At 44.2% G+C, this 25,843-nt stretch overlaps 1 protein-coding gene across 1 annotated transcript in view; it reads left to right on the top strand.

Moving 5' to 3' along the window:
- DHX29 (DExH-box helicase 29) overlaps positions 1-25,843 on the top strand; it is a 1,426,484-nt gene that overhangs the window by 561,511 nt on the left and 839,130 nt on the right. Inside the window, exons 12-13 of the mRNA XM_069627279.1 lie at positions 12,632-12,775; positions 18,129-18,305. Coding sequence (XP_069483380.1) covers positions 12,632-12,775; positions 18,129-18,305 — 321 coding nt within the window. The remainder of the gene's footprint in view (positions 1-12,631; positions 12,776-18,128; positions 18,306-25,843) is intronic.

Raw genomic sequence — 25,843 nt, 5'->3', positions numbered from 1 at the left:
ACCAGGCAGAGCGTGATCTCTCATGAGTGGGAGCTGGCTCACGAGATTCTCCTGGAGATCTTCGCCCTTTGGGGGACCCCACAAGTGGATCCCTTCACCACCAGTGTCAACCGGAAGTGCGAAAGGTTCTACTTGTGGGAATTTCCTCCAAGAGGAGCCTTGGGGGATGCGTTTGTGGTGGAGTGGTCCTTCCTACTGCTATACGCGTTTCCTCCAGTCCCCGTCATTTCGCAAGTGCTGCAGAGGTTACGGAGGTTTGGTTCCCGGATGATCCTCATTGCTAAAGCATGGGCCCAGAGAACGTGGTACCCGGATCTTCTCGACTTGTTCATCTGCCCTCCACGCCGTCTTCTCTACCGAAACTATCTGCTCTCACGAGAGGGGGGTCAGGTTCTCCATCCAGAGGTCAGATCCCTCAACCTTCATGCTTGGCTTCTGAAAGGTTGAGGTATAAGGATTGGGACCTCCCTGAAGACGTGATGGAGGGGTTCCTTTCGGCCAGATGGCCTGCCACAAAGTCCCTGTACTGTTGCCATTGGAGAAAGTTCTGCGACTGGTGCAGGGTTCAGAATGTGGATCCTTTTTCATGTGACATTCCTTTGTGTTGGAAAACGCTGCGGTTTTTCTTTCCGAGTTTCTCAGGCTCCTCCGAGCCGGAGGAGCCTGAGAAACTTGGAAAGAAAAACCGCAGCGTTTTCCAACACAATAACGTTGTATTTATGTTTGCGGTCGCTTCAAAAGCGACCGCAAACATAAATACGTTTTTAAAGCTGCGGTTTTATTTCTAAGTTTTCCGGGCTCCTCCAGCCCGGAAAACGTAGAAAAATAACCGCAGCTAGTGCTTATTTAAAAAAAAAAAATAAATAGCACTTAACGAGATTCAGCTGCAGCTTTCCTGCTCTGGTCTCCGGTCCCAGTCCTCTGCCTACAGCACTAATGATGGGAAAGCCACCCAGCGGTAGCCTTTGTTTACTACAGCTGGCTGGCTTTTCCTTCATTAGTGCCGCAAAAGCAAAAGCCAGCACAGGAGGGCCTCCATTTCACAAAATGGATGCGCCCATGTGCTTGCTTTTGCGAATTCTGAGCTTGAATAGCTCAAAATTTTACATAGGAAGTTTTAAAACGGAGAATGCTAGTATTTTCTTTTTTTTTATGTTGCCTATCTATTTTTTAAATAAAAATTTTTACTAGACCATCCCTTTAAGTAAAAAGGCTGACTAAAACCAGGGCAAGAACACCCCCTTGCTGGCCCCTCTCTATCTTTGACTGAATAATATGTCCTTTTTTAGAGATGGTCAAATTGGAATGTGGATCAACAGAACACTGTCATCACAAGTCATTATGCCTATTGATTGTTTAACTCTCCAGAATGTTCTAATGTGTGAGCCATGTGTGATTGTATTGCACTGACACACAGCTGCATGATGGTATAATGTTTAGTAATCGTTGAGAATTTTCATGTGCCCCCTTCCAGCTTTCAGAATTGTAACATCTCTATTGTTTCCAACTTGTAGATACAAATGTAGATGTTAAAAAGCTTGCAGAAACCTCCATACCATGTCCTTATGAAAAAGTAACTGTGGGTCCAATCTTTGGAGTTGGGAAGATGTTTGTGTCAGTGCCTTAGAAATTCTGTCTATTTTACTTTGCAGGACATACTGACAGAGTGGGCATTGTTGGGCTGCTTTAATGTAAACTATTATGTCTTCTTTGAATTGCTGTATGCCCAGGATCTCATGCATGGGTATTTTAAATGGGGACAGAATATAAAATGGAAGAAAGAACGTTAAAATTCCTCAACAGGAATGACAGAATCCTAAGCAAGTAGATAGAAGTGGGGCAGTCCTTTTTAATATTAACGACACAAAGAAAGGGTTGTATTATACCTTCATATTGAACATGCTTAAAACAGATTGTTTGAGTTGTAATGCAGTAGGATGCATTAGAGGGTGTTTGGCGAATGCCTATTCGGGAATCCGGACACACGAATCATACTCCCATTTTTCAGCACAATATCAAATATACTCAAGGATGGACCTGATTTTATCCTATAGGCATTTGTTTGGCTGGTGCAAGTCGAACAAATGTCATACGACCACTGTCCTGCCCATCAGTCAATATCTACTTCTCCTTGTTTCTCTGTCCTGCCCCTGCTATTTTTGCTCGTTTGCTCCCATCTTTCCCCACTTAACCTTCCTTCCTGTCTTTTTTTCCTGAGAAGGTGATCGACTGGTGCAAATGTAGCTAAGTCACTTGACCCTTGTGCCTCGCACACAAGCCTTTTGCTGCTTGTCTATCTATCTTTTTCATCTCTTTTTGCCTACTCCTCCACCTACTTTTTCTGCTTGACCTGCCTTTTAGCCAGTTAAGGTCTGGTTGTGACAGTGCTATTGTCGAAAAAAGAAGAAAACAGTAGGGCTAGAGCATTTCAGAAAGTGGTCATTTGGTGTCAGCAGAAGGTTCACCAATTTTCCCTACTTGTTGATGTGTCAACTTCCATGAAAGAGTCACAGAAACAATATGAACAATGTAAATAAATAAATATGAGAATACAGAAAGAGGAAGGTAATCCTTTCTCTCTCCATTGACTGGCTACCGTCCCCTGCCTTATCTGAATTAGTCGTCTATTAGTTAGCCACCCTACCTTTCCCCAGCCCACCCGATAATCCTCAGCTACATAAGTAGGTTAATGAGTAGTCTCCTGATCACAGGCAGAAAGAGGCTCCTTGCCCTTTGGCAAGGTTCCAGTCAGTACAACAAGTTTTTCTTCTCGTCTTCCCCTCTCCAGTTTGTATTATAGTCTTTGATTAGTCACCTCATTAATATTCATCAGTTACTTTGTTTTAATCTCTGGGTTAATTCCTTAGTCCCCACCAAGGAATCTTGTTCAGATCTCTCCAGCGATCATTACCCTTTTCTGGGATTTTGGGTTTCCCATCTAGGGGTCTGGTTGTGCTCACCCCGCCCTTGGGTTTGCTTTCTTTTAACCTGCCTTGGGGTTTGGTTGTTCTCACTCCAGCGTGGGATTTGATTTTGTGTACCCCATCTTGTGGTATGATTTTCGGTGGCCTGCCTTGGGTTCTGGCTTCTCTTGCCCTGCCTCGGCATGTGGTCACTCTCACCCACCCTGGGAGATGTCTTCGGGCACCCAGCCCTGTGGTACGGTTTCTTGTTGATTGCCTTTGGCTACAATTTATCTAATTTATTTATTAACATTTATAAAACACACAGCAGCCCTAGAGCATCGTGGCGCTGTTACAGAAAATAATATACTTGTTGGTTACATAGAAAAAAGGCTTACAGAAACAGCACAGAAATGTACATTACAGGGAGCAGAAAGACATGTACAGATGCAGGTTACAGAGGAGAAGGAAAGGTGTACACAAGAATACAGTTAAGGTGATACAGAAGGGCAGAGGAGTTATTTGAACAGTGTGGTTTTGAGGGTTTTGCGAAAGGTGGAGAGGGACAGTTCGGCTCCAAGCTCGTTGGGCAGGGCATTCCACAGTTTTGGAGCTAAGTGAGGGAAACCTAAACCACCTGCTTTCGCTCTCTTGATGTGTGGAATGCGGAGTTGGTTTGCGTGGTGAATTCTTTTAGGGCGTGTGGAGGAGACTAAGGTGATGGTATCTGATAAGTAAGAGGGGGCAGAGAGATTGATGCATTTGTGTGTGAGTGTGAGGATTTTGAAGTTGACCCTTTCCTTGACTGGAAGCCAATGGGCGTCGCGTCTGTCTTGAGAGATGGGTTCTCTTTTTGTGATGCTAAGGGCGGCGCAGAGTGCATTATTTTGCACAACTTTAAGCCTGTTGAAGTTGTTGGATGATGTTCCTGCAAGGATTGCATTACAGTAGTCTAATTTAGCTCCTATGGTGGCGCGGGTGATGGAGAGGCAGTTTTGTGGGATTAGAAAAGGCTTAATGGCATTAATAAGTTTGGTGGTGTGGGCAGAGGCTGACGCAATGGCACTGACCTGTTGAGTCATTGACAGGGTCGAGTTCAGGTAGACTCTGAGGGTCTTAACGGACGTGGAAACAGTAATGTTGGTGTTGTCTATGGTGGAGCTGTTGTAATTTTCATTGAGTTTGGGCAGAATTTCCTTCGGGCCAAGGAGTGTGATCTCGGTTTTGTCCACATTTAAGCAGAGACCATTGGCTGCCATCCAGGTTTGGATAGTAGAGTAGATTTGAAGGAGTGCTGTGTCTAAGTCGTAGTCGCCGGTGAGGGGGAGTAGGGGGAGGAGCACTTGTGTCTCGTCGGCATAGTTTGTGTAGGCTATGCCGAGAGCGTCGAGTTTGTCAAAGAGTGGCTTTGTGAAGAGTTTGTAGAGGGTGGGGGCAGTGCATGAGCCTCGGGGGACACCGCAGTGGATGGTATTGGGAGCTGCGTTGGCCTGGTCGGAGTAGACTTTCATTGCTCGGTCTGTCCTCTAGGAAAGATGTTATCCACGCGGTGGAGGAGGGCTGATTAGCCCTTGTCCATTATGTTGGTAATTTGGTTTTTGAGGTCTAGGAGTGCTGTTTCTGTGCCAGGGCCTTTGCGGAAGCCTGATTGTCTTTTGGCTAGGTTAGGTATTGTTGGATTTGGGAGTGGGCGGCTTTGTCAAGGAATTCGAGGGGACTATGGTGATGGGGCGGTACTTGTTGGGGCATGCGGGGTCGAGAGTGGGTTTTTTAATGAGGGGGCGGGCCCAAGTTTCTTATAAGCTTTGGGGTACCGTGCCTGAGGTGAATGAGGCATCGATGAAGGCTGTGATGATGGGGGTTAGTGCGTTGGCACACTCTTTGATGATGGAAGGGGGGCAGATGTATCCTTTGCATGTGGAGGGTTTGATGTGTTGTATGAGATCTGCAACTTCTTGCTCTGAGATTTCTCTGAAGGAGAATAGTGGAGTGTTAGGGTGATGTGTGGAATGGATGGGTAGGCTATCTTGCTTGGGTAGGGCCTTGCGTTGTATTTGTATTTTATCCTGAAGAAGCTCAATTTTGTTGAGGAGAGCAGCTTGGATGCTGGATCACCAGGGTTCATCTTTGGTTATTTCGTCTGGGCTAGTTAAGGGGGTTATGAGGTTTTTGAAGATTGAGAACAGTTCTTTGGTTTTGGAGTTAGCTGAAGAGATTGAGGTTGAATGATTCAGATTTAGCTTTTGAAGGCAAGCGTCCCCAAACAGCACGATCCTCCCCGCAATGAGAGACAATGAAGGACTCTCCCAAAATGGGAATAAGGCCAAGACAGAGTGCGGGTGAGCGTAAATGGGAGTTTATCAATCAGAATAGGGCATGCAAAGAACTCTGCAAACTCCGAGAGCGCTCTGTCTGACAATAGCAAAGACAGGCGTATATATTTACAAAAAACGTCATAAGAACCTACACACTATAGGGGGCACAAGTTTAATGGGATTGGGTGGCGACGACTAACTATAGGTGCTGCTGCGATGTGGTTGGCTTTGGCTGGACGACGTCACTGGTCAGCCTCGTGGGTTGGGCTGGGCCTGGCAGGTCGGCTGAGTTCATCCGGACGGTGGTGTTGTGCCATTGTGGCCAGTGTCAGAGATTAATGTCTTTTCCTGACTGGGTTGCCCTATGCCATGCACACCGCAGTCATTCAGTCATTTCAATATTATTCTCTTTAGTAAATCTTCCAATAGGTTATACTACAGGTTAGTGCAACACAGGAGGAATGTACCTTGTGAGGGGTCTGGAGGTAATACGTCAGGACATGGTTACCAGTGTCCTGTTGACCGGGGCCATAGGTCGAGAGGCTAAGATTCAGGGCCTGGAACGGGCGGTACAGGTCTTTCTGCCTTGTTAGAAGTTGTTATGGATGTTCCTCGTGTGTTGTCAAAGTGTTGGGTGTCCTGATTGCACAGGGCCATAAGTCTGAGATGGTCCGGTGGGTTGTGGGGTTTACGAGGGGGCGCGTGTGTTCAGGCAGAGGTTTACTGCTGAGCTGTAAATAATGCAGGTGGCGGGCCGCGGCCTTGGGTGCTACAGAGGGGATTACAAATCTTTGAAGCGGCTCCAGTCTGGTTGGGGGAGGTAAAGCAGTGCGGCGCGGCCTCTGTTCTCATGCCTTGGCAGTCTTCGCAGGGTGGGAGGGGGAATGGCCTTGCACGTATTTCACAAAGGTATCTCCCTCGTGTGTTGCCGATTTTAGGTAAAGACATCACAAACATTTGAACACTCTATAATACTTATTCAAATCAATACAAAACATGCATTTAAACTTTGCTGGATGCGTCTCGATTATACCCAGTCTGAGCATCTTATTCATACATTATGTTTTAACAACTACAGTATTTAGTTATATGCATATATATTTGCAGTAAGTGAGGTAGAATTAGGATTGGTGAAGTACATAGAAAGTAACCCGCCACTGTTCGTGACGGTGGTGGCACATGTGGGGCCTAGACATGCACACATGACAAGCGCCTTCTCGTGCATCCTTCACATAAGCCCTCTGTATGGTTACATTCATCTTCTCGTGTCCTCTAGCAGCATTAGTTCAGTTATGGCGCAAGCCCATAGAGTGTAAGTTTCCCAGTGATACACGTAACAAATAGATCCCTGGTGCGTTCCTTTGTTATTAGCACCCAACTGCAATGGTGTGGGCTCGCCATCGCTTATATCATGGAAGCATGCTTTCTTATGTTTATACATTTTACAGGCTTTTGTAATATAAGGGATTTTGTGGAAGAAAGCATACTTTGCGAGTGGTCTTGACATTAATATATAAAGACTGTCTGCCATCTGATGACCATTTTACTGTTCTTTTCATTTCCCAGGCCTGCTGGCCGGGTCATGCTGGGAGCGATGATACACTGCGGGAGGTGAACTGATACAATGTTAGTGTATTACGCTAGCTCATGTCCGTCTTGTTCATGGGAACGTGCTCGCAGCGGATCTGCCAGGGTGCTGCGGCGACAGGGATGACTGAGACTCTCCAAGGGTGGGGGCCGCGCTACAGTGCGCTGAGCTCACACCATCTTTACCAGACAAAATGGTTTCTGGGCCTAGCTAAATTTTAATACATGTGGGCAGTCAATACGTGTGGGCAATCAATACGTGTGGGCAATGTCTCCAGCGGGTGAACCCTCCACCACCTGGGCCCGGGTGGCATGAGGGGACGCCCAATGAGCCATAGCCCTCACCTGGGGAGAAAACGCAGGCGAGGGGGGTCTCCTGGACCAGTCCTCCCCTACACTTTAAAGATGGCTTTTTTGTACGTCGAAGAGATGGTTTTAAATTCTGCTAGGGCGGATGGGTTTTCAATGCTGAGCGTTTGTTGGTGCGTAAGGCAGATAGCTCTTCGGTGAACCAGGAGTTGGTATGCATAGATATTTTCTTTTTTTTGTCTGGGAGTGGATATTGGCAAGGGAAGTGTGGTTGTTGACAAATGGGGATTTGAGTTTAGGGATGTCGATGAGCAGGAAGAAGTTGTCTTTGGTGAGTTTTTTGGAGCTTTGGACTTTGGCAAGGGGGGCGCAGGATAGCACTTTAGTGGTGGGAACAGGTGGGGATAGTAAATTGTATGCAGAGGTGGTCAGTCCATGAGAGGGCTGAGATATGAGAGACGGTAGCTGAGCAGTTATGGATCAACTTTTGCAGTGAGTTGGATCTTTGATTTTGTGGATGAACCCTAAGTCAGTAAGCTCTTTGGCGAATGATGGGGCTGCTTTATCCTTAGGGTCATGCATGCCTAGGTTGAGGTCACCGAGAAGGAGTTTTGGTTGAGCTCTTGAGATTGTTACCTAGGATGTGAAGGAGGTGGTTTTGGAAGTCTGGGGGAGTGACAGGAGGTCTGTATGTGATGAGAAAGTTTATGGTACATGTGGGGCATAGCGTTAATTTGGCCGTGAGGAGGTCCGTGTTTTCCCAGTGTTGGTTGTTGAGTCTAAAGGAGTGTCTCTCTCTCTATATGAGGGCTACGCCACCGCCTTTGATCAACTTGCGGTCCTGTCTCATGATGGTGTACCCTTGCGGGAGAGCAAGAGAGATGGATGGGCCTGAGGCTTCGTTGAGCCAAGTTTCAGTAATGGCCAGTATGTCAAGGTCAAGAGAGTTGATGAGGTCATTGATCTCTAGTGCGGGAGAGAGCAGGCATTGATCAGGGCACAATTAAGAGCAGGGTGAGGGGCGGGCTTTTTTACAGTGGGGCTATGGTGAAAGTGCAGGTAGGTAGGAGAGGGGATGGGAGGAGAGATGGATGTGGGGCGAGTGGATGTGGTGGGGCTGAGGTTGTCTTTGGGGGTATCGTTGCTGATGATGGAATGTTGCGGTGTGTGAGCTGGGAGAGGCTGAGTGTGGAGTGGTGCGTGAGGAGCGTGTGGCATCAAGAGGTAGGTGCAGGAGCCAAGTCTCTGGTTTCTAGAGAGTGTGGTGAGGTGGGTGCTGGGAGACTCGTTGGGCATGGCATGAGCTCTAAGCCTGGAGAGCCTCAAGTGAGTGGGGAATTGACCTATAAGTGCTGGAGTCTGGTGGTGAGATATGGGTGGCTTGTTGACTGCAGCGAGTGGCTGCATCTGCTGGGGAGATAGTGGTGGATCAACGGTAGTGAGGGGCTGCATGGTGCAGATGAGGGTATGGGCTGTGAGGATGAGAGTTAAGGAGCCTATAAGGAGGTGTATGGGTTTGGTTGCAAGTGCGGCTTGGCACGAAAGCGTGCGCTTTACAGTGCGCTGTGTCAGTGAATGTATTTGTAAGTGCTTGAATTGCCAGTAGTGTGGAGAGGGACTAGGTGCCTGGTAAGGGCATGAGTAAGAGGATTCCTGCAGTAAGAAGGCAGAGAGAGTAAAGGAGACAGTTAAATGGTACAGTCAGGGAGGAGGCAATCGGGTAGTCAAGGGTGGGCACAGTCAGTATTATTAGATGCTGTGTGGGCTGAACGGCACGGGCTATTGTATTGACTCTAGATCTGGAGTACAGGGCACGAGTAGTCACTTAGCAGCGGCACAAGAAGGTGTATTAAATCAACATTGTGGGGAAAATGATCACTAGCATGGCATTGCAGCAGAGGGACATGCAAGTAAGTTAAATCAATACAGGGCTGGACAAATACTGGCAGAGGCAGTGCGCGTTTGCATGTACACAGGTGAGTACAATCAATCAGTATTTGGAGTACCGGGCAGTAGCAGTCACTTAGCAGCGGCAATAGCAGATGTATTAAATCAACATTGCTGCGAAAATTAATCAAAAGCAGGGAAGTGCAGGCTCGGCGGCACAGGCCGGTATATAGGAGCTAACAAGGCACTCGTGTGTGTGGTTCTTACCCGGGCAATGGGCAGGCCGAACACTCAGGCTCTGTCGGCTCCTGGCAGGCTCAGGACAGGGATGGCCTTGAGGTTCAGGCCTTAGGGCGAGGGCCGGCTTCACGCCTGCCGGTGAATCAGACAGGGATAAGACTAATGTTGCAGCCAATGGCAAATGCAGGTCGTGGCTATGGTAACCAGGAAGGCTGAGTTGTAGTAGATGTCAGTGATTTCTAGCCAGCCATATTGGAATGGCGCCGATCTCGGGAGCTGCCTCTAGAAGGGCAGGGAATTCCGATTTAATGCACACACAGTGCGTTGGTTGCTTCTTAGACGCCGGATGCTTGTGCAGGCATGTAGGATTGTGATTATGCTCTTATCTGAGCTGAAATGGTTCGGGTGAGCTGGGTGCAGTAAAATGAGCCTAAATATGGCTCTCTTCCTTACCTCACAAGGGGAAGGCCCCTTGAGGGCTGCAGGTGCTGCTCTGGATGCTGGTGGGAGCTCCTGCTCCTTCTCCTGATGTTGATGCAGCCACCCTAGGCTATGGTCACTCTCTCCCTGCCCTGGGGTATTTTTAGCTTCTACCTACCACGGCGCCCAGAGCCATTGGGTAACTTGACCTTCATTGCGGTTCTCCTCAGGCAGACTTGAAGCTTCAGGGTAGACGTTGCCGGCTCCTCTGCGTCTTTTGTCTTCTCTGAAAAGGTAAGAGCTGGCGCCTCTTTCTCTTGGTCTCTTTGCGTCTGTGGTCCCCATTCCTCGGTCCTACACTACGCAGTATCCAGGGGGTTTTCCAATGAGAAACACTACCACCCAACAAATACTCAAACATCTCCTTCCCTTCCTGTCCCGAGTGGGATTCCCAAAGGAAATCTTAACAAATCAGTGTACAACTTCATGTCCCATCTTCTGCAAGAGGTGAAGGAGGAACTTAATATCAAAACTCTGGAGACATCTGTACATCACCCACAGACGGATGGGCTAGTGGAACACTTTAACCAGAACTTAAAGCGCATATTATGAAAATGTATAGAGAATTGGGACTTAATTATACCATGAGTCCTTTTTGCAATCCAGAATACTCACCAATCCTCCTTGGGAAGCTCCCCTTTTTAGCTCCTATATGGCCAAGAACCTTGAGATGCGCTCATCATGTTAAAGGAGACTAGGGAGTAGCAGGATGGGACCATTAAGCCAAAGTCCCAAATAAAGGTAGTAAGGGAAATTGTTAAGTTACCTCTCAAGGGCCCAAGAATCTCAGAAAGGTACATAGGATGAACATATGATGAACAGGTAGTGGCTAGGTCTTTTTCAGTGGGTGACCAGGTATTCGTTTGATTACCTACCTCCGAGTGTAAGATAATCTTGAGGTGGTATGGGCCTTATAAAATGCTAGAGCTCTAAGGGACCACACAATTATCTAGACTCCCAATTATCCAAATCTATTGTATAAATGTACTGAAGACTTGGAAGGCAGACCTTGTTGAACAATGCACAGTCACCATGGCAACTCTCTTGATTGAAAAGAAACTTGACCTGATTCTGGAGAATCTTAGTCAGAGGCAACAAAGTGACCTTCAAGCTTTGCTAAGGAAATTGCCTGAAGTCTTCTTTGAAGCACCAGGGAGAGTCAAAAATATCTTTCACTACATTCAAACCCCTCCTGGGAAGACAGCCAACCTAAAGCCCCGTCAAATCACTGAGGTTTGCATGAGGGATATAGAGGAAAAAATAACCAAGATGTTCATGCTGGGAGACCTAGAACCCTTCGAGATCCTGTGGTCCTCCCCGATTGTTGTCCTTTCCAAATCTGCTGATTCTCCATTGACCTCCGGAGACTGAATTTTATATCTGTCTTCGATACCTATCCGATGCCTAGAATAGACGAGTTAGTCGAAAAACTGGGCAACGCTAGGTACATTATCACACTGGTTTTAACCAAGGGTTATTGGCAGGTCCCATTGATCCTGCTGATAAAGGACAGAATTCATGCTTGAATAGTTTTCTAGACGACGGACTTAACTTTATTTGTAGGACATCCTCACGGGCACCCATTTACTCTGCTTTTCCTAGGGTAGGGCTAGATTATGTGCTCAGCACATTAGGGATTGATTAGGGGTGTGAGATACTTAACATTAAAGAACCCTTAATGGAAAATCCGTCTCCTGATCTTGTCATACCATACTCTCTACAATATGTCACTGGATGGCTCTCCGCTGTCTCAAGCTGAACTCTTCATGAATGGAAGTTATCTTTCTCCCGGGTTGCAATGCTATCCCTATTCTCCCCTCTCATCTCCTTCCTGCCCGACCTCCATGCTCCCTCACCCAAGGCTGACAACATTAGGGCCCTTTTTTAAAGTAATCTCTGATTGCAGCAATTAATCACTACTGCTGCCTCTGCAGAAAATGTGTCCTTGTTTTACCAACCACGTCACAAAAACTCTATTCTCCGCCCTTGTGCTCAGAAAACCCGACTACTGCTGAAGCATACTTCTATGCCCTCCACTCTACTCATTCCTACCTCCCAACAGCGTCCTCATCCTTGATACCTACACTCTCTACAACCTACCCTGATCCTCCCCCACTTCTACCTATCAACAGCATACCAGTTGGTTTTCCATGCACAACCGCTCCCTTTTCAAGTTACTTATTCTAGTCTACAACGCTACAATGGTCTTCCTCCTCTGCACATATCCGATTGTATCTCCGTTTACTCACCATCTCGTTCCCTCTGATCCTTTGCTTTCAACTGGACTGCCCCATTTCCCCCTGAACCTCCTCTTGCTCTTGCTCTTTACTCGCCAACTCCACTGGGACCCTCTGCCCATCACAATCAAAGCCAGTCCAAATGTGATCTCTTCAAACCTCGGCTTAAACTTCACTTTCTTGCCAAAGAGGGAGCTCCCCCTGCCGTTTCCTCCCTAACAGACCCCTCCAGTGGTGTATATAGGTACTCCTAGTTAATTTCAAGCACTTGCCTCGTTAGGTTAATGTTATGAGTCACCTGTTATCTTAAGTTTATTTTCTGTTTGTTTTGTCCCTGATATATATCCTACTTTTTTACACGCTCATAAACTGTCTCACCACTTGTTTTCATCTTTGTGCTATTTCAAAGGTAACCTTCACTGGAATGCCTCTGCAATCTGTAAATGTGTTATTGTTCGTCATTTGTGATTGAAATTGACAGCTGTTCTTCACATGAATGCAAATACAAAGAAAATATGCAAATCCTTAGTTTGCCAAATTGTCGTCGCTTTAAAGTGAACTCTCATGCACCCTTTTGTGAGTGTTGAATCTGAAGGCGTTGGCAACCACAGGCATAGTCTGGGTGGTAGCTTTCAGAAAGCAAAATTATATTGACAATGTTTTTATTTTCCAGAATTCTTTGTGCGGTTATCAGATCAGAATGGAATCACGAACTGGGGAGTTTACCAGGTTGCTATATTGTACCACTGGTGTCCTCCTTCGGAAGATGCAGGATGATGGCTTATTAAAAAATGTCTCCCATGTAATTGTGGATGAGGTTAGTAACCAACAGCATAATATTTCAAAGCTTTTAGCTTAAAACAGGTTTTATTTTTGACAGTATGAAAAACACCTGGTTGATGAATTACTATATTTTGCCTTACTACATATTAATTTTTTGGAGTGTGTTCATTTTTATTTGACCAAATGAAAAATCCAACTAACGAAACAGGACATTAGAGACTCTTTACGAAAATAAAATTTTAAAAGTGTATTTTGTCTTGTTTGGTTAATTTTTCTAATGAGGCATTATGAAGCGAATATGCTATAGTAGCTTCCTGTAGTTGATAACCTGGTTCACTAAAGGATGTCCCTGAATCGATTCAATGCTGCATTGTTGAATTTGTTGCAGCAGTTAATCATTCGAAAAACAATGATTCTATGTGCTTGGCTCCTAAAGGAAACAACCAGCAACTATTTACTTGGAGAATGTCATATCGCCTGCTGTGATACAGCAGAGAATGTATTAAATGTATAATCAACCGCATTGATGTCACAACAGGCGGACATGGCATTTTCTCTTCACCCGTCTAGAAATATGTAGACATGATCCTGGACCACTTGCTGTAACATTAAACCATGTTAAAATACTTCCTGGCAGTACACAATCCTCTCTTGGCTTGAGAAAGCTTCATGGGATTCCTCAGGGACCAAGACGTGGCTTTCAAGGGTGGAGAATTGTGTTCTGTGGTTTTATCCTTTTCCACTTTGGGTCTCAGACTATGATTTTCTTTTCCAGATTGCTTGTTCAAATATTGGGGCCTAGTCTAATCTCTTAGCCCAGTCCCTAAGTGTCCCTTAGGTCACACCCATCGATGAAGGCAGTGCTTAATTTGCAAGAAAATAAGAGCCAGCGCCCAAATATTTTCTAGCACGCTTGTGACACTGTGGGCGGCAGTTCCCCACCATTGCTGCCACTACCAAGAGCTGCTCCCCACAGTGTCAACACATTTGGGTTTAAATTACATCTTGCACCTGCTCATTGGGGTTGATGGATGCTCTGGCTATCATTGCTTCATAATGAATCTGAGTCCGAGACAAAAATGCTGGGGCTCAGAAATAAGTGCCAGGGCTGAGCCCTAGCAAACACCCCCACAAATTAAGCACTGGATGAAGGCTGACAACTACCAGGATGCTTCCCAACTTGATATCTAGCTCTAACGCCAACTTAGAATTGAAAGCTACCTGGGTTCCTTGGAGATGTTTAAGAATCCTTACACTTTTTACCCAGTGGGTCTAACACTGCAGAGAACTGTAAAGTACTGCCATTTGTCTAACAATTGTGACAAGGTTTCTAAGGAACCTTATCAGCATTCCTTAAAGTCAAAGAGCCTAGCAAATGTGTTTTGGCACCTTGATAAGGTGTCTATCTTTGCACAGTCAACCAGGTCGTTATTGCTGTTGTGTGTTAAAGCTGCCTATGAGTGACTCTGCCTAGGGCACATAGAATGCATAGGGAGAGGATGAGAGGCAGATCTGTGGGCCAGACATTGTTTCAGAACTTTGTTCTTTGGGAAAGTCGGATAAACGGAGGATTGTCTGTCTTCTGCGGCCAGTTTGCACAACTTCATCCTGGACTGTAGACTAATGATGGTATGGATGCGACTGAAGAATGGCTTCTTTTCTGTTTAGTTTGGAGCAGGGAGTCTTCCCCCTCACCCCCCACCCTCCTTTTCCCCTTTTGGCTTGAGAGGGCCGACATTGTTTAAGTTGTCGCTGATATATGGAAAACAGCACATTCCCCTGCTGTTGCGAGTAGTGACATTGAGGGAAACAAACTACAGTTTCTAGATAAGAATGTGTTTCCACACAGCCGATTGCACAATCCTTTTTAATCTTGACTGACCAAAGAAAAAGCAGGAGACTGCTGCCTCTAGTGCCAATCTACATACAGGAAGATGCTGCCACTCTAGATAAAAGGAGGTGAAAAACCCTCGACTCAAAACATATTGTATGATATAAACTGGTAAGAAGTTGGAATCCTTGGCGATATCTATAAATAGGAAAGAATGGGCACCGTTTCTAAAGCTGTGGAAAAAATGTGTATTCATAAACCTAAAGTGTTTCAGTTCAATAAATGTATACATTTCTAATTTTCTGGAGAAATATAATGGCATGCCTCTTTGGAGAATTCCTTACTAAAAAGCATTTAATAATATTCTGTGGTACTATTCGCACAGCATGATAATTTTTTTCGAATGGTTAGATCATTACGCTCTTCTATGCACGAGTTTCCTTTTTGTACGTTGTTCAGTTTTGGGTATTAGGTGACGCCACCTATAAGCTGTGGCCAGGGTTAAAAGGAGGACACAAACATAGTGATGCAATTTCTAATTATTGTTTTATTAAATGATAAGAAAAAAGCCCATCTTTCCATAAACCTATAACTAAGGTGCTCGTCAGTTGTAAGGAAATTCCCAAATTAATAGGTCAGCTGTCCAAGAACTAAATCTAACTGACCCTTCCACTATTTTAGCAAACTAAGGTCATGAGAATGCCTCTCTTATCCTGATTGACTCTTCGGTCACTGCTTCTCCGTCTGCTTCAAGGTTCTTGCTAATAGTATATTCTAAAATAGTCTGTGGTCAGCCTCTGTATGAGTTCGTGTAATTCTTTCACCAGGTCTTTGGGCTTTTCCTTCTCTTTAGTGGTTGTTCTCCAGGAACCCCATTTGCACTCTGGGTTATTCTTTCATTCAGGCTAACATGTCTTGGAGGTTTTGTTAACACTCACACTTTCTTGTGTGTGCTGTGCAATCTTGGCTATTAATGTTCCTTCCCCTTTCTGCAGGGCTTTCTTTCTCTATCTGATGGGATTTACTTTGTATCACTTTTCTCTTATGGGTTCCTCTATATTTTACTTCACAGAATTCTTTCCACTTTGTTTCTTGAATTAGAGACTATGTTCCAGTCTTCCCAGGGTCTTGGTGTCCTCGTTTTACTGACCTCTCATTCAAATTGTATCTTCACTTTCTTCTTTTCATTAGCATTCTCGCTTTTCCTGTATTCTACACTTCTCTTCTTCTTGGGGTATTGGATATTGTCCCCTCTTCCAAGGGTATTGATGTTTGAATATTAAAGATCTTTCTTTCACTGTTCATCGTAATTCCTTTTCTCTCAGTGGAATATTCTCTCTTAATGTTAGTCCATTCTTGACTTCCTCTTATATAGGGTACTTTCCCTCTTCCAGGGTATTTGTATCTGGCTTTTAATGACCTCCCTCTCAGGCTTAAGCGTGATTCCTTCTATCACCTTATCAAAGTTCAACTTCATGAACTTTATATTCAAGGCTTTGTCATTTTCACTGGGACGAGTTTCTCCTGATAAATGATTCCCTGGCGTCCTCCCATTCTCCCTATTACCTCTTGTCTTACAGGGTAACTTCTCTGGGGCCTGCACTCGCTAGGGTTCTTCTCATTCGTTCTGTCTCTCTGTTCGCTTCAACTGGATCGGTCCTCTCTTGCTCGGCATCCCATTATCACTGTGGGTAAACTACTTGTTTGCTGAATTCTCAGTCTTACAGTTTCGGCATCTTAGATGGGCGTGCTGCCCACAATGAAGTCATTGTGCTTGCGCCACTACCGGGATATTTATCTGCTTCTCTCCCGTCTCTCTTCACAGGTAAACGCTTTCTCTCCAGTGCTTGGTCCTAGCTGTCCACATACTTCTGAAAGTCACACGCTCCACGGCTCTCATCGACGACTACTCTCAGGTGTTGTGTATTTAGGGGGCCTCCCCTGCTTTCGTATGCACCTCTCTTCCTTGTCTTGGCGTGCCCTCCTTTTTTCAGTACACTCATCTCAGTTGAGTGGATGTCTCTGTAAAGAGACAGAACCTTTTTCCTGGTTCCAACAACATATTTTGGCTTTGCCTTCAGCCGAGTGTCCGGGTTTTTCTATTGTTCTTCACGGCATACAGTCCCATGTATGCTACCATGGGGAATTATATAGGGAGTTCCTCAAAGGAACGGGGAGTCCTTGTCCCCTAAGGGGGAGTCTCTCCAAGTGAGGTCCCGCTTGTCAAAATCCATAAGGAGGGGTTTGCAAAGCAGGCTCACTTGCATAGCCTCAAAGGGGGTGTGGCTCCCTCTTGGGGAGGCGGGACAAATTTGCTCGATACTACACAAAGCCAAAACTGTTACATTACAGTACAGCCAATTCGTTTTGGCTATTAGGAGACGGTAAAGCGCCACTTATAAGCCTAAATGATTGCATTAAAGTACAGTTGGGGAGAGATGGCATTTGAAGAGGGACAAAAATCTTGTAGGTGTTTGGTTATTTTCCAACCCATTGACTGCCCATTACCATGCTAACACCTATGGCCATTCCCACCCACTTACTGCTCCTCCCCGCCCCAAACACATCCTCCTGATCTTTTAGAAGATCAGGAGGATGTGTTTGTCAAGGCTTACCATCAAACTTTGATTGAAGTGCATGACAGTATTTTTTTCAATCCAGTCTTCTGAGAGTTCATGAGTAATTGGAACTGGAAACACCCTAGTGGTGTAATAAACATGTTTTAACAGGTCTGCCTTCAGCCACTCGATTTTTATTTACTATGCATGTCCTTCACTGAAGTCCTATTAAAAACAAGCATTGGCAAAGCCAACAGTTTTGGCTTGTGTAAAAGTATTGGTCATTTGCCAGTCACTGTTGTTGTACGCCCAGTTACCCTTTTTGCAGACGCTACGATCGATGGCCAGTTAATACCACTATGGAAGTGCCTGGCAAATTGCTCTCCTATGCCTACACAAAATACAAAACTGTTGGCATTGCCAATGCTTGTTTGTAAATGCAGTCCATTAATCATATAACATGTTTGCCCTCTGTGGAAGATAAATAAGTGTAGTTTGTTACTTGGCCAAAAATATGTTACCTTGTTTAAGAGCATTGTTGTGTCTTCATGTTTTTTGCTTAGTTGATCGGGCACAATTTATTACACAAGGGTGATTTCAAATCTGTTTGAGTAAGTAGCCTTGCTAGCACGGTTCCATGTGATGTAGCCTGGGGAAAAGTCACCAAGTAGGTGACTTTTTTTTTGTGCACCACTAAAAGCCTTCCCCCACATATTCTAGGACAGGTATAATTTACTATTATATACTCCAGTCGCAGAATGTTTGGGGAAAATGCTTGATTTCCTTGGGAGTGCAAATTTGAGAAAATGGGGACCATTTACAAGGTGACTTAATCAATGGCTATCTCTAGCACCAGTGAATCTATAAAGAAAATATAAACTGCACAAGTTCATTGTTGAGATGTCAAATCATTTATGTAATTGTGATCTTGTATGATAGTGCCAACTTTGATCTTTTATTCATCCAGTAATCTGTTTTGCCCTTGCTGTCCACAACAGGTGCATGAAAGAAGTGTTCAATCCGATTTCTTGCTCATTATCCTGAAGGAGATCTTACAGAAGCGATCTGACCTGCATCTCATCTTAATGAGCGCTACAGTTGACAGTGAAAAGTTTTCCAAGTACTTCACATACTGTCCCATCATTAAGATTTCAGGAAGAACTTACCCTGTTGAGGTAAATGTGTTATTACATTTTTTTTTGGCTGCTAAACATTTAATCATCAACAAATTAATTTATAAAGTTACCCCCACCAATGTTTGCCCTTGTACTGGTATGATATTGTTACAACCTTCAAAAACATCCCTACTATAAAGACATTTTGATGGTTTACAGACAACAGTCCGAATATGCCAGTAGAAAAAGAACATACTCCCACACACTCTCCAGCCGTGTGATGCATAAAAAGGGACCGCATTTAAGTTCACGATGTCCTGGAAGATCACAACTGCCTGATAGACAGCCTAAGCAGGTTCATGTTATGTTTTCTTGCCTTTTGTATAGCGCCTACTACCATAGGTTATAGTGTCAAAGCACTTTTTACCTGGCGAAGAGGAGGAGGAGCGATATGTTGCTTGCAGTAGCTAGGTCAGCGATAGTTAAATACCCTAATAATAATAATAATAAGATAGCACATTCAATAGTGGTTGGAAGGAACAAAGTCGGGTAGATATTTGGGATGAGGGTGAGGGATAGATGAGATGCTCAGGAAGGCATTGGAAGGAAAGTTGGATGAACTATGTGTACAAATGGACCACATTTATCGTTTGACTCAACTGTATTCTATGGGATGCGGCATAGAAAAGACAGACAGCTGGAGAAAGCAGTTTGCTGGGACATTTCTGGAGCTTACGCAACTCATAGTTAGCCAAGGCATCTTGAAACGATGCCCAAGAAGACAGACAACAAAGGCCTTCTACTTATTTCCTTCCCTTGGCCCCCAACAAATATTTGGAAAGGGTTGTCATAAATCAGAATTTAAAAAAGCTTCCTGAAAAGCAAGCAAAACAACCTTGATTATTCGTTCATTTATTTGGGTTTCCTATTTATGTCATGGTTACCAAAAGGATCTTTTATTTTTTATGATATTGGTCCATGAACATGGGTGGGAATTGAACACCAGTAAACTACAATCTTCAAGGCATGTGGGCAACCAGACACCAACTTATTTGCTACAAATACAAAATGTCCAGACTTTGCATCTAGATACCCGCAACCAGGGTCCCTAGACAATGCTCTAGGGATGAACCGGTGAGGCATATTTGCTTACGCGTATGCCCCGGACCCCCCTCCTCCGCAAACGAATACACAAGTTACTTCAGGAGAAATTCTCATTGATACTCATTGGCTCTGTCTTGGGCAAGGCAAGTGTGGTATCCACATCTTTTATACCTGTCGATACACCCGCCAATCAAATTACACCCAGTTGACAATCGCATCAAGATCAACACATAAAACATCCTAATCCACAGACTATGACTTGGCAGCTTTGCTCTTGAAGTACTTGAATTTGGTCGCTTACATCTATCTCCGCATTGTATGAATGAAGGATGCCAGAAAACATTAAACTAGAAACTACTACTTCAATAAATGGAAAAACTTGGTAATCTGGTGCAAGAAGGAAGCAAGTTAACCCTGTGGATTGCTCAGCAGCAGGAGCTGTTACCTATCTCCTATATGTGTCTACAATTCACTCCAAGTTCACTTTGCTGCCCTGGCCTGGACCTCTCAGCATACAGTTTCTTGGTGGATGGTGCCTTTGGTTAAAGCCTTTGTGTAAGGGATAACGCACTTAAACTCACCTATGGTGTAGTTCCCTTTAGGTTGGGATCTAAACACAGTATTGTATAAGCTCACGGGGCATTCCATACAAATCTCACTTACGAGTTGGTGTTTCTAATAGCCATTATGTTTTTTTACATGAGCAAGTCGCCTTCAAGCACTGTTAGTAAATTAACCTTGTGTTGAAACACACACGTGGTACACAGCCATGCTTTTGCTTTCTTTCAAGATCCTCACACTCGAGGTGAAAGACCACTGCATACACTTGCATGTAATGATCAGCCATGTTTTATCTGGACAGAACAAAGTCACTGCGCAAAAATAGTAAATTCTTTGTGTCTTTTGCAACGGGGCAGAAGCTGTGCCCAGTTACTAAATCTACCATTGCATGGTGGATTGTATGCTGCATTCAAGATTGCTATATCCTAGCGTACAAACCCCCACCATTCATACCTAATGTAAAGTCCATTCAACGAGGGATACCAGGGCGGTACAACGTTCATTCATCACCCGTTTTTTTCCTCTGCTCTTTTTGCCCAAAAAGGTTTGCTGAAAAAAACCTAGAAAAATATGCAGGGGCTTGGGGGTTTCATAAAAGGTGTAGGGTGGGGTGGTGTATAGGGAATACATAATAGTGGGCGGGAATTGGGGGTGGGGGGGGCTAGCTTTCATTGCAAACAACCCATTGTATGTAATTTGCAAAGCTGCAAGTTGAAACTCAGTGCACACTGTCACACAATACCATTGTGAAGATAGCACATGCATTGGTTGATTCACAGGTGAACCAGGCTAAACTTAAATATGTCCCTATTCTTCAACTCACCCACTACCATCTTCAGTTACTGCTCACTAGACTATCCAAAGCATGTGAGACTAAATAATTTCACAAACCTCAAAAGGCAGCCCTTATTTGCCAGGTAATAGTCTTTTGGTGGTTTGTATCTGTTTAGAGTCGCATAACCACCTTTCATTACCACATGGCAACTGATGTACATACAATTACTCACACTTTCCTTTGCTTACGCTGTCAGGCTATGTCAGAAAAACGAATTCTAAGGACATCAACAAGTAAATCTCCACAGGTATCTGTGCATGTAGGATAGGGATAGTGTGACCGGGATTCCCCTGTCTATGCCTTTTTATTATGGAAGTCAACAGCACGTAATACTCAGAACCAACCACTAGATGTAAGCAAATGCAAAGCACTTGAGTACACATAAATGCAAGAATATTAATGGGTACAGTGAAGGAGACTTATTTTCCTTGTATCCCATAATTTGTTCACATGGGGAATCCATGATTTGAGCCCTCGTTTCCAGTTTCAAAATGTGCGGCTGTGGCAGTAGACCACATGTCATCCCATCACATCTTTAGTTTGAAACCAACATACGCTGCTTACTGCATGCTCCTTTTCAAAATCTAACCTAGTACTATGACCCTGTACTATCTGTTCAACCAGGCAATATACAATTCACTGTAAATGGAGGGGAAACCTAGAATGCATATCTGCAAAATAATTACAAAGTAATTGAGAAAACTATGTGGGAATAAAATCCATGTGCGTCTTGTTCTCCATAGTACAATGTCAAAGACAAAGAAGTGAAAACTGATTTGTTTTTTCATTGTTAAGCACAGTTCATTTTTGATTATTAACTATTTAAGAATGTGTCAAACTTGGTGATATAGATCATATTTCCACATATCAATACATGTGATAAACTGTTACATTAGAAAAGCAATACTACTACTTATACATCAAACATTCTCCCAGATTACACGGTTGCAGGGTCACCTGTGCTTGGTTGCAGCTTTACACCATTGCAAGGTAACCGAGTGAGAGGAGACACAGGTAAGGGGGGCAGACCTGCTTGACCGGAAGACCCAGCATGCTGAGAGCTGAAAAACAAACAATGCAATTTATATGCAGACAATTTCAACAGTTCAGGCAATTGAAGTAAATTGAAAGTGGGCTACCACTACAGGGTTGACGTGATCTGAAAATGTGGCCCTGCAGAGAAACGGCTAGTTTTTTGTTGTTGTACTGGTAGAATTACCCTCTGTCCAGATCTTAGTTCACCTGTAATTTGGCAAACGGTTTAATACCTTCATTACCAAGAACCTCGCCTAAATACTTTACACCCTCATGTGCCCATCCCTTTAACCCCTGAATGTGTTTCAACTGTTGTGACAATCTGTTGTCCCTGGGTGACATTCCGTCCTAACCCTTTTTTTCCAACCCACGCTATATATTATTACTTGCCAGGTGTTAACTGCCCATGTGCCAGCCGAGGGAAGCGCGCATACCTTCCTTCTACTATGTATTTATGATTTTAACCCAAAAAGCCTCTCTCAATTCTGATGGCTGGGTTATCCCCCCAGAGAATAATGCAATGGTTGACTACAACCAAATGCACCACCCAGAAATGCTACTTTAAATTTGTGAAATGTAGCCCCCATGCCAAACCATATTCAATAGTGTGTCTAAAACAACTCTCAAGACCGCTAAGCCCCACAATAACTTACACATTTCTCCCCCTCCAATTTGTCAAATTCCTCTTTAGGACTGTTGCATGGTGTAGATTGCAGGATATTTAAAAACCTTGGGTTGGCAATCATTTTTAACAGAACAATTTGCCGGTTAATGTTAGCTATAACGTGTCCCATCTCCTCACCTCCTAAAGAAATTTGGATAGTAGGAGCTCCCAGTTCAACCTAAGGAACTCCTCAAATGATCTGGCTATTTGTATTCACAAATATATAAGCAGGTCCCTGATGGACCATAGCGGGCTCCATTGTGAGTCACCACGTAGAACACTGATTTACCACAGCATACACTTAAGCCACAATGATCGCTGAACTTGCTCAGCATCTCGATTACTCTTGGAATTGAGACTGTTGGGTTACATAAGTAAAGTGGGACATCCTCGGCAAGTAATTATATCCTGTCGTTAAGCCTGTGCGGCCAGGTAATGCCTCTGAGGGTCGGGTCTCCCCTCACTCCTTCCCCAAGAAGCCTAATAATATAGGAAAACTGAGAGGGGGCAGTCCTGTGTTGCCCATTTTCCTGCATATCGCCCAACGATACAGCCATTTAATTGTATTTAAGGCCTTCTCATAGATTTTATTTTTAATCAACATTTCCAGTTTCGAGACTCCAAATCACTTAAAGCCTTCAATGGGCATGTAAAAAGGAACAGGACGTCCCCATCATTGTCTGTAACCCTAACATGTCATGTAAAGTGGTATATTATGGCACACCTCTGCCATTTTGGCAGCCTCGCTGCATGTGACTCTCCAAGAAGTAACCCTAGATATAGTCTCTATATACGAGAATCCCATAGGAAGCGACACTCACTGTAATTGATAAAATTCGGAGGGAAAAACAAGCGCCCAATGACATCCCAGTAACCTTCATTATGCAGCTAGTGGAAATCGCTTCAACTAAGAACTACTTTATCTACGAAAAAGATTTCTATGAACAAACATCAGGAACTGCTATGGGTGCAACTTTTGCCGCCAGTCTAGATAACATGTATGTAGCAGGTATTGAAAAAAAAAAATTATTATGGTATCAACAATCCTTTCTATAGAAATATCAAACTATGGACTTAGATACATAGATGATATTTTCATGAATTTACTGACTTCATGCCATGGCTTAACACTCTAAACGGCTTTCTCAAATTCACCAAGAGGAGTAGCCATTCCGTGGTCAATTTCCTCAACCTAGTTCTGACCGCACAAGATGGGGGAATCAAGAACACAGTGCACCGTAAACCCACTGATAAAAACTCATTACTACTATTTCAAAGCTACCACCATAGAAGCCTACGAGAATATATACCTCTGGGCAATTTCTTTGTTATAGTATAATGGGATAATGACCAATGGTCTACTGATTGGGCAAAACAATTGATAATCCGGGGATATCTGAACGTAGAAAACAGTTCGACATGCTAAGAAGAGAGCCAGGAACATCCCCAGAGAGATCTCTCTTGATCAACATGGGGGAAGATAGAATATAACCAAAACCAGTGTCACAGCAGTCTTCAGCTATTCCCCACTGGTCAATCAACTTAAAAAAAGAAGTGACCAAACTCTGGCCAATACTGAATTTGGGCTCATTGACCATGAGGCCCCCTAGGTTTGCAATGAAACAGAGGCAAAACTTCTGAGATTCTCTCGTACACACTTATGGAGAAATAGAAGACAAGATCCCCAATATCCTATGAAATCACTCAAGTCCCACTGGACATGCCCCATGCGGCCAGTGTATAGTGTGCCCCCAGACACAGAGGTGTACTTCTATTGACATAGCTGGCACTATCCATGGCATCAGAAGAGCTTTACGAACTGTAACAGCAGTAACATAATTTACATAATCATGTGTGCGTGCAGCCTTGGATACGTGGAGATGACAACCTGACCAGTGAAAATAAGCATCGGTAAACATCACTCCTGCATTAGAATCAAAAAGACCACTGCCCCATGGTAGAGCACATTATACAGAAGGGACATAGCTATTCAGATTTCACCTGGACCATTTTGGAAAACATTGTGGTCCCCCAAAGAGGAGGTGAGCTGCATGCTCTATTATTCAAAAGAAAACGACTCTGGATTTATCATTTACACACATATATTAAAGGTCTAAATGAACATATAAGTTGGCAAGTGTTGGCCACAATGCAGGACACACTGGGCCCAGGGCATTTCTATTCAATGTTTTATGCTACTCATAGAATGCACTGAGAAGAGCCATTTGGCAATAATTGCGGTCCCTTTGGCCATACATAAATGCCACATCACCTAGGGTGAGCTACATCTTCCAGTAGCCCTCACACTGTATATATTTGCTGTGCGCGTCGCTAGTGATTAACACATGGGTTATGTATATACACACACCTTTGAGGACTTGGCGTGCCTCTCTGATATACCACTCCCAGAAACCCTATAGAGAGAGGGCCTGCATGTACATTGGACTGCAGGGCCCAAGCTCACTTTAATTGTGGGCCATAGCCAATGTTGGATACACATGACCTACATCCACATCAGGCACACGCAAATTGTCTGGCAGCCATCCACGCATTTGTTTACCGGCGGCCCAGAGTTGTTGCCATAGGAACGGGTTCCTGCAGTCTCACAACCACTCCCCAATCTCTTAAAGGATGAGGATCGTAAAACAATACATATGGGAAAACACATGCCTATTTATATCACTAAACTATGTGAAACTGAATATTTTGTATACCTTTTCCTTCCTGGTCAAAAGTAACGTCGGATGCATAATCCGACCACACAATAGTTGCATTTATACAAATTAGGACCAGTTAAAATCACAACATCAGTTTTAAGTAATCGATGAAACACAGAACTTGACATATACTGGAAACCACACTTGTCTCTGTATTAGATAAGGAGACTAGGGGCTCCAATTCACATTACGGAGCAAGGTTTCGTTTTCCATCTGCGCGGCATAGTCCCGACTCTTCACTGAATCAGAATAATAAAAGAATCGGGTAAGAAGAGAATAGTAGGACTTGGTCCACAGTAGGCAGAGGAAGTTACTGCCTGGCTGTAGAACCTTGCCCTGCGGATAGAACGTGACACTAAACATTTTACTATACAAAAGAAATAGGTTTTAACCCTCCACCCACATACCCTGACACATTATAATTTCTCTGACTGTCCAGGGAGTACCTACATCATGAAGATAAAGGCCACCCTGCTTTTGGATTGGGCGCTGTCTGTGCCACATTTTGGTTCAGCACACTAATTGTGTTTAAACACACAGATAAGAAATAAGTTAGATGCCAGTAGTAAATAAACACTTGGTGTCCTTCCTCCCCTCCTGTTCCCTCACTGGTGCAGAGACAGGCCTTGCCTGATATTTAATCAGTCCACAAGCAGATGATCTGATGCTCAATAATAAATGA

This window comes from Ambystoma mexicanum, chromosome 6p, assembly GCF_040938575.1.
Source record: "Ambystoma mexicanum isolate Mex_15411 chromosome 6p, UKY_AmexF1_1, whole genome shotgun sequence".
Taxonomy (NCBI): Eukaryota; Metazoa; Chordata; class Amphibia; order Caudata; family Ambystomatidae; genus Ambystoma; species Ambystoma mexicanum.
Note: the sequence above shows the minus strand (reverse complement) of the source record. Positions and strands in the feature narration are given on the sequence as shown.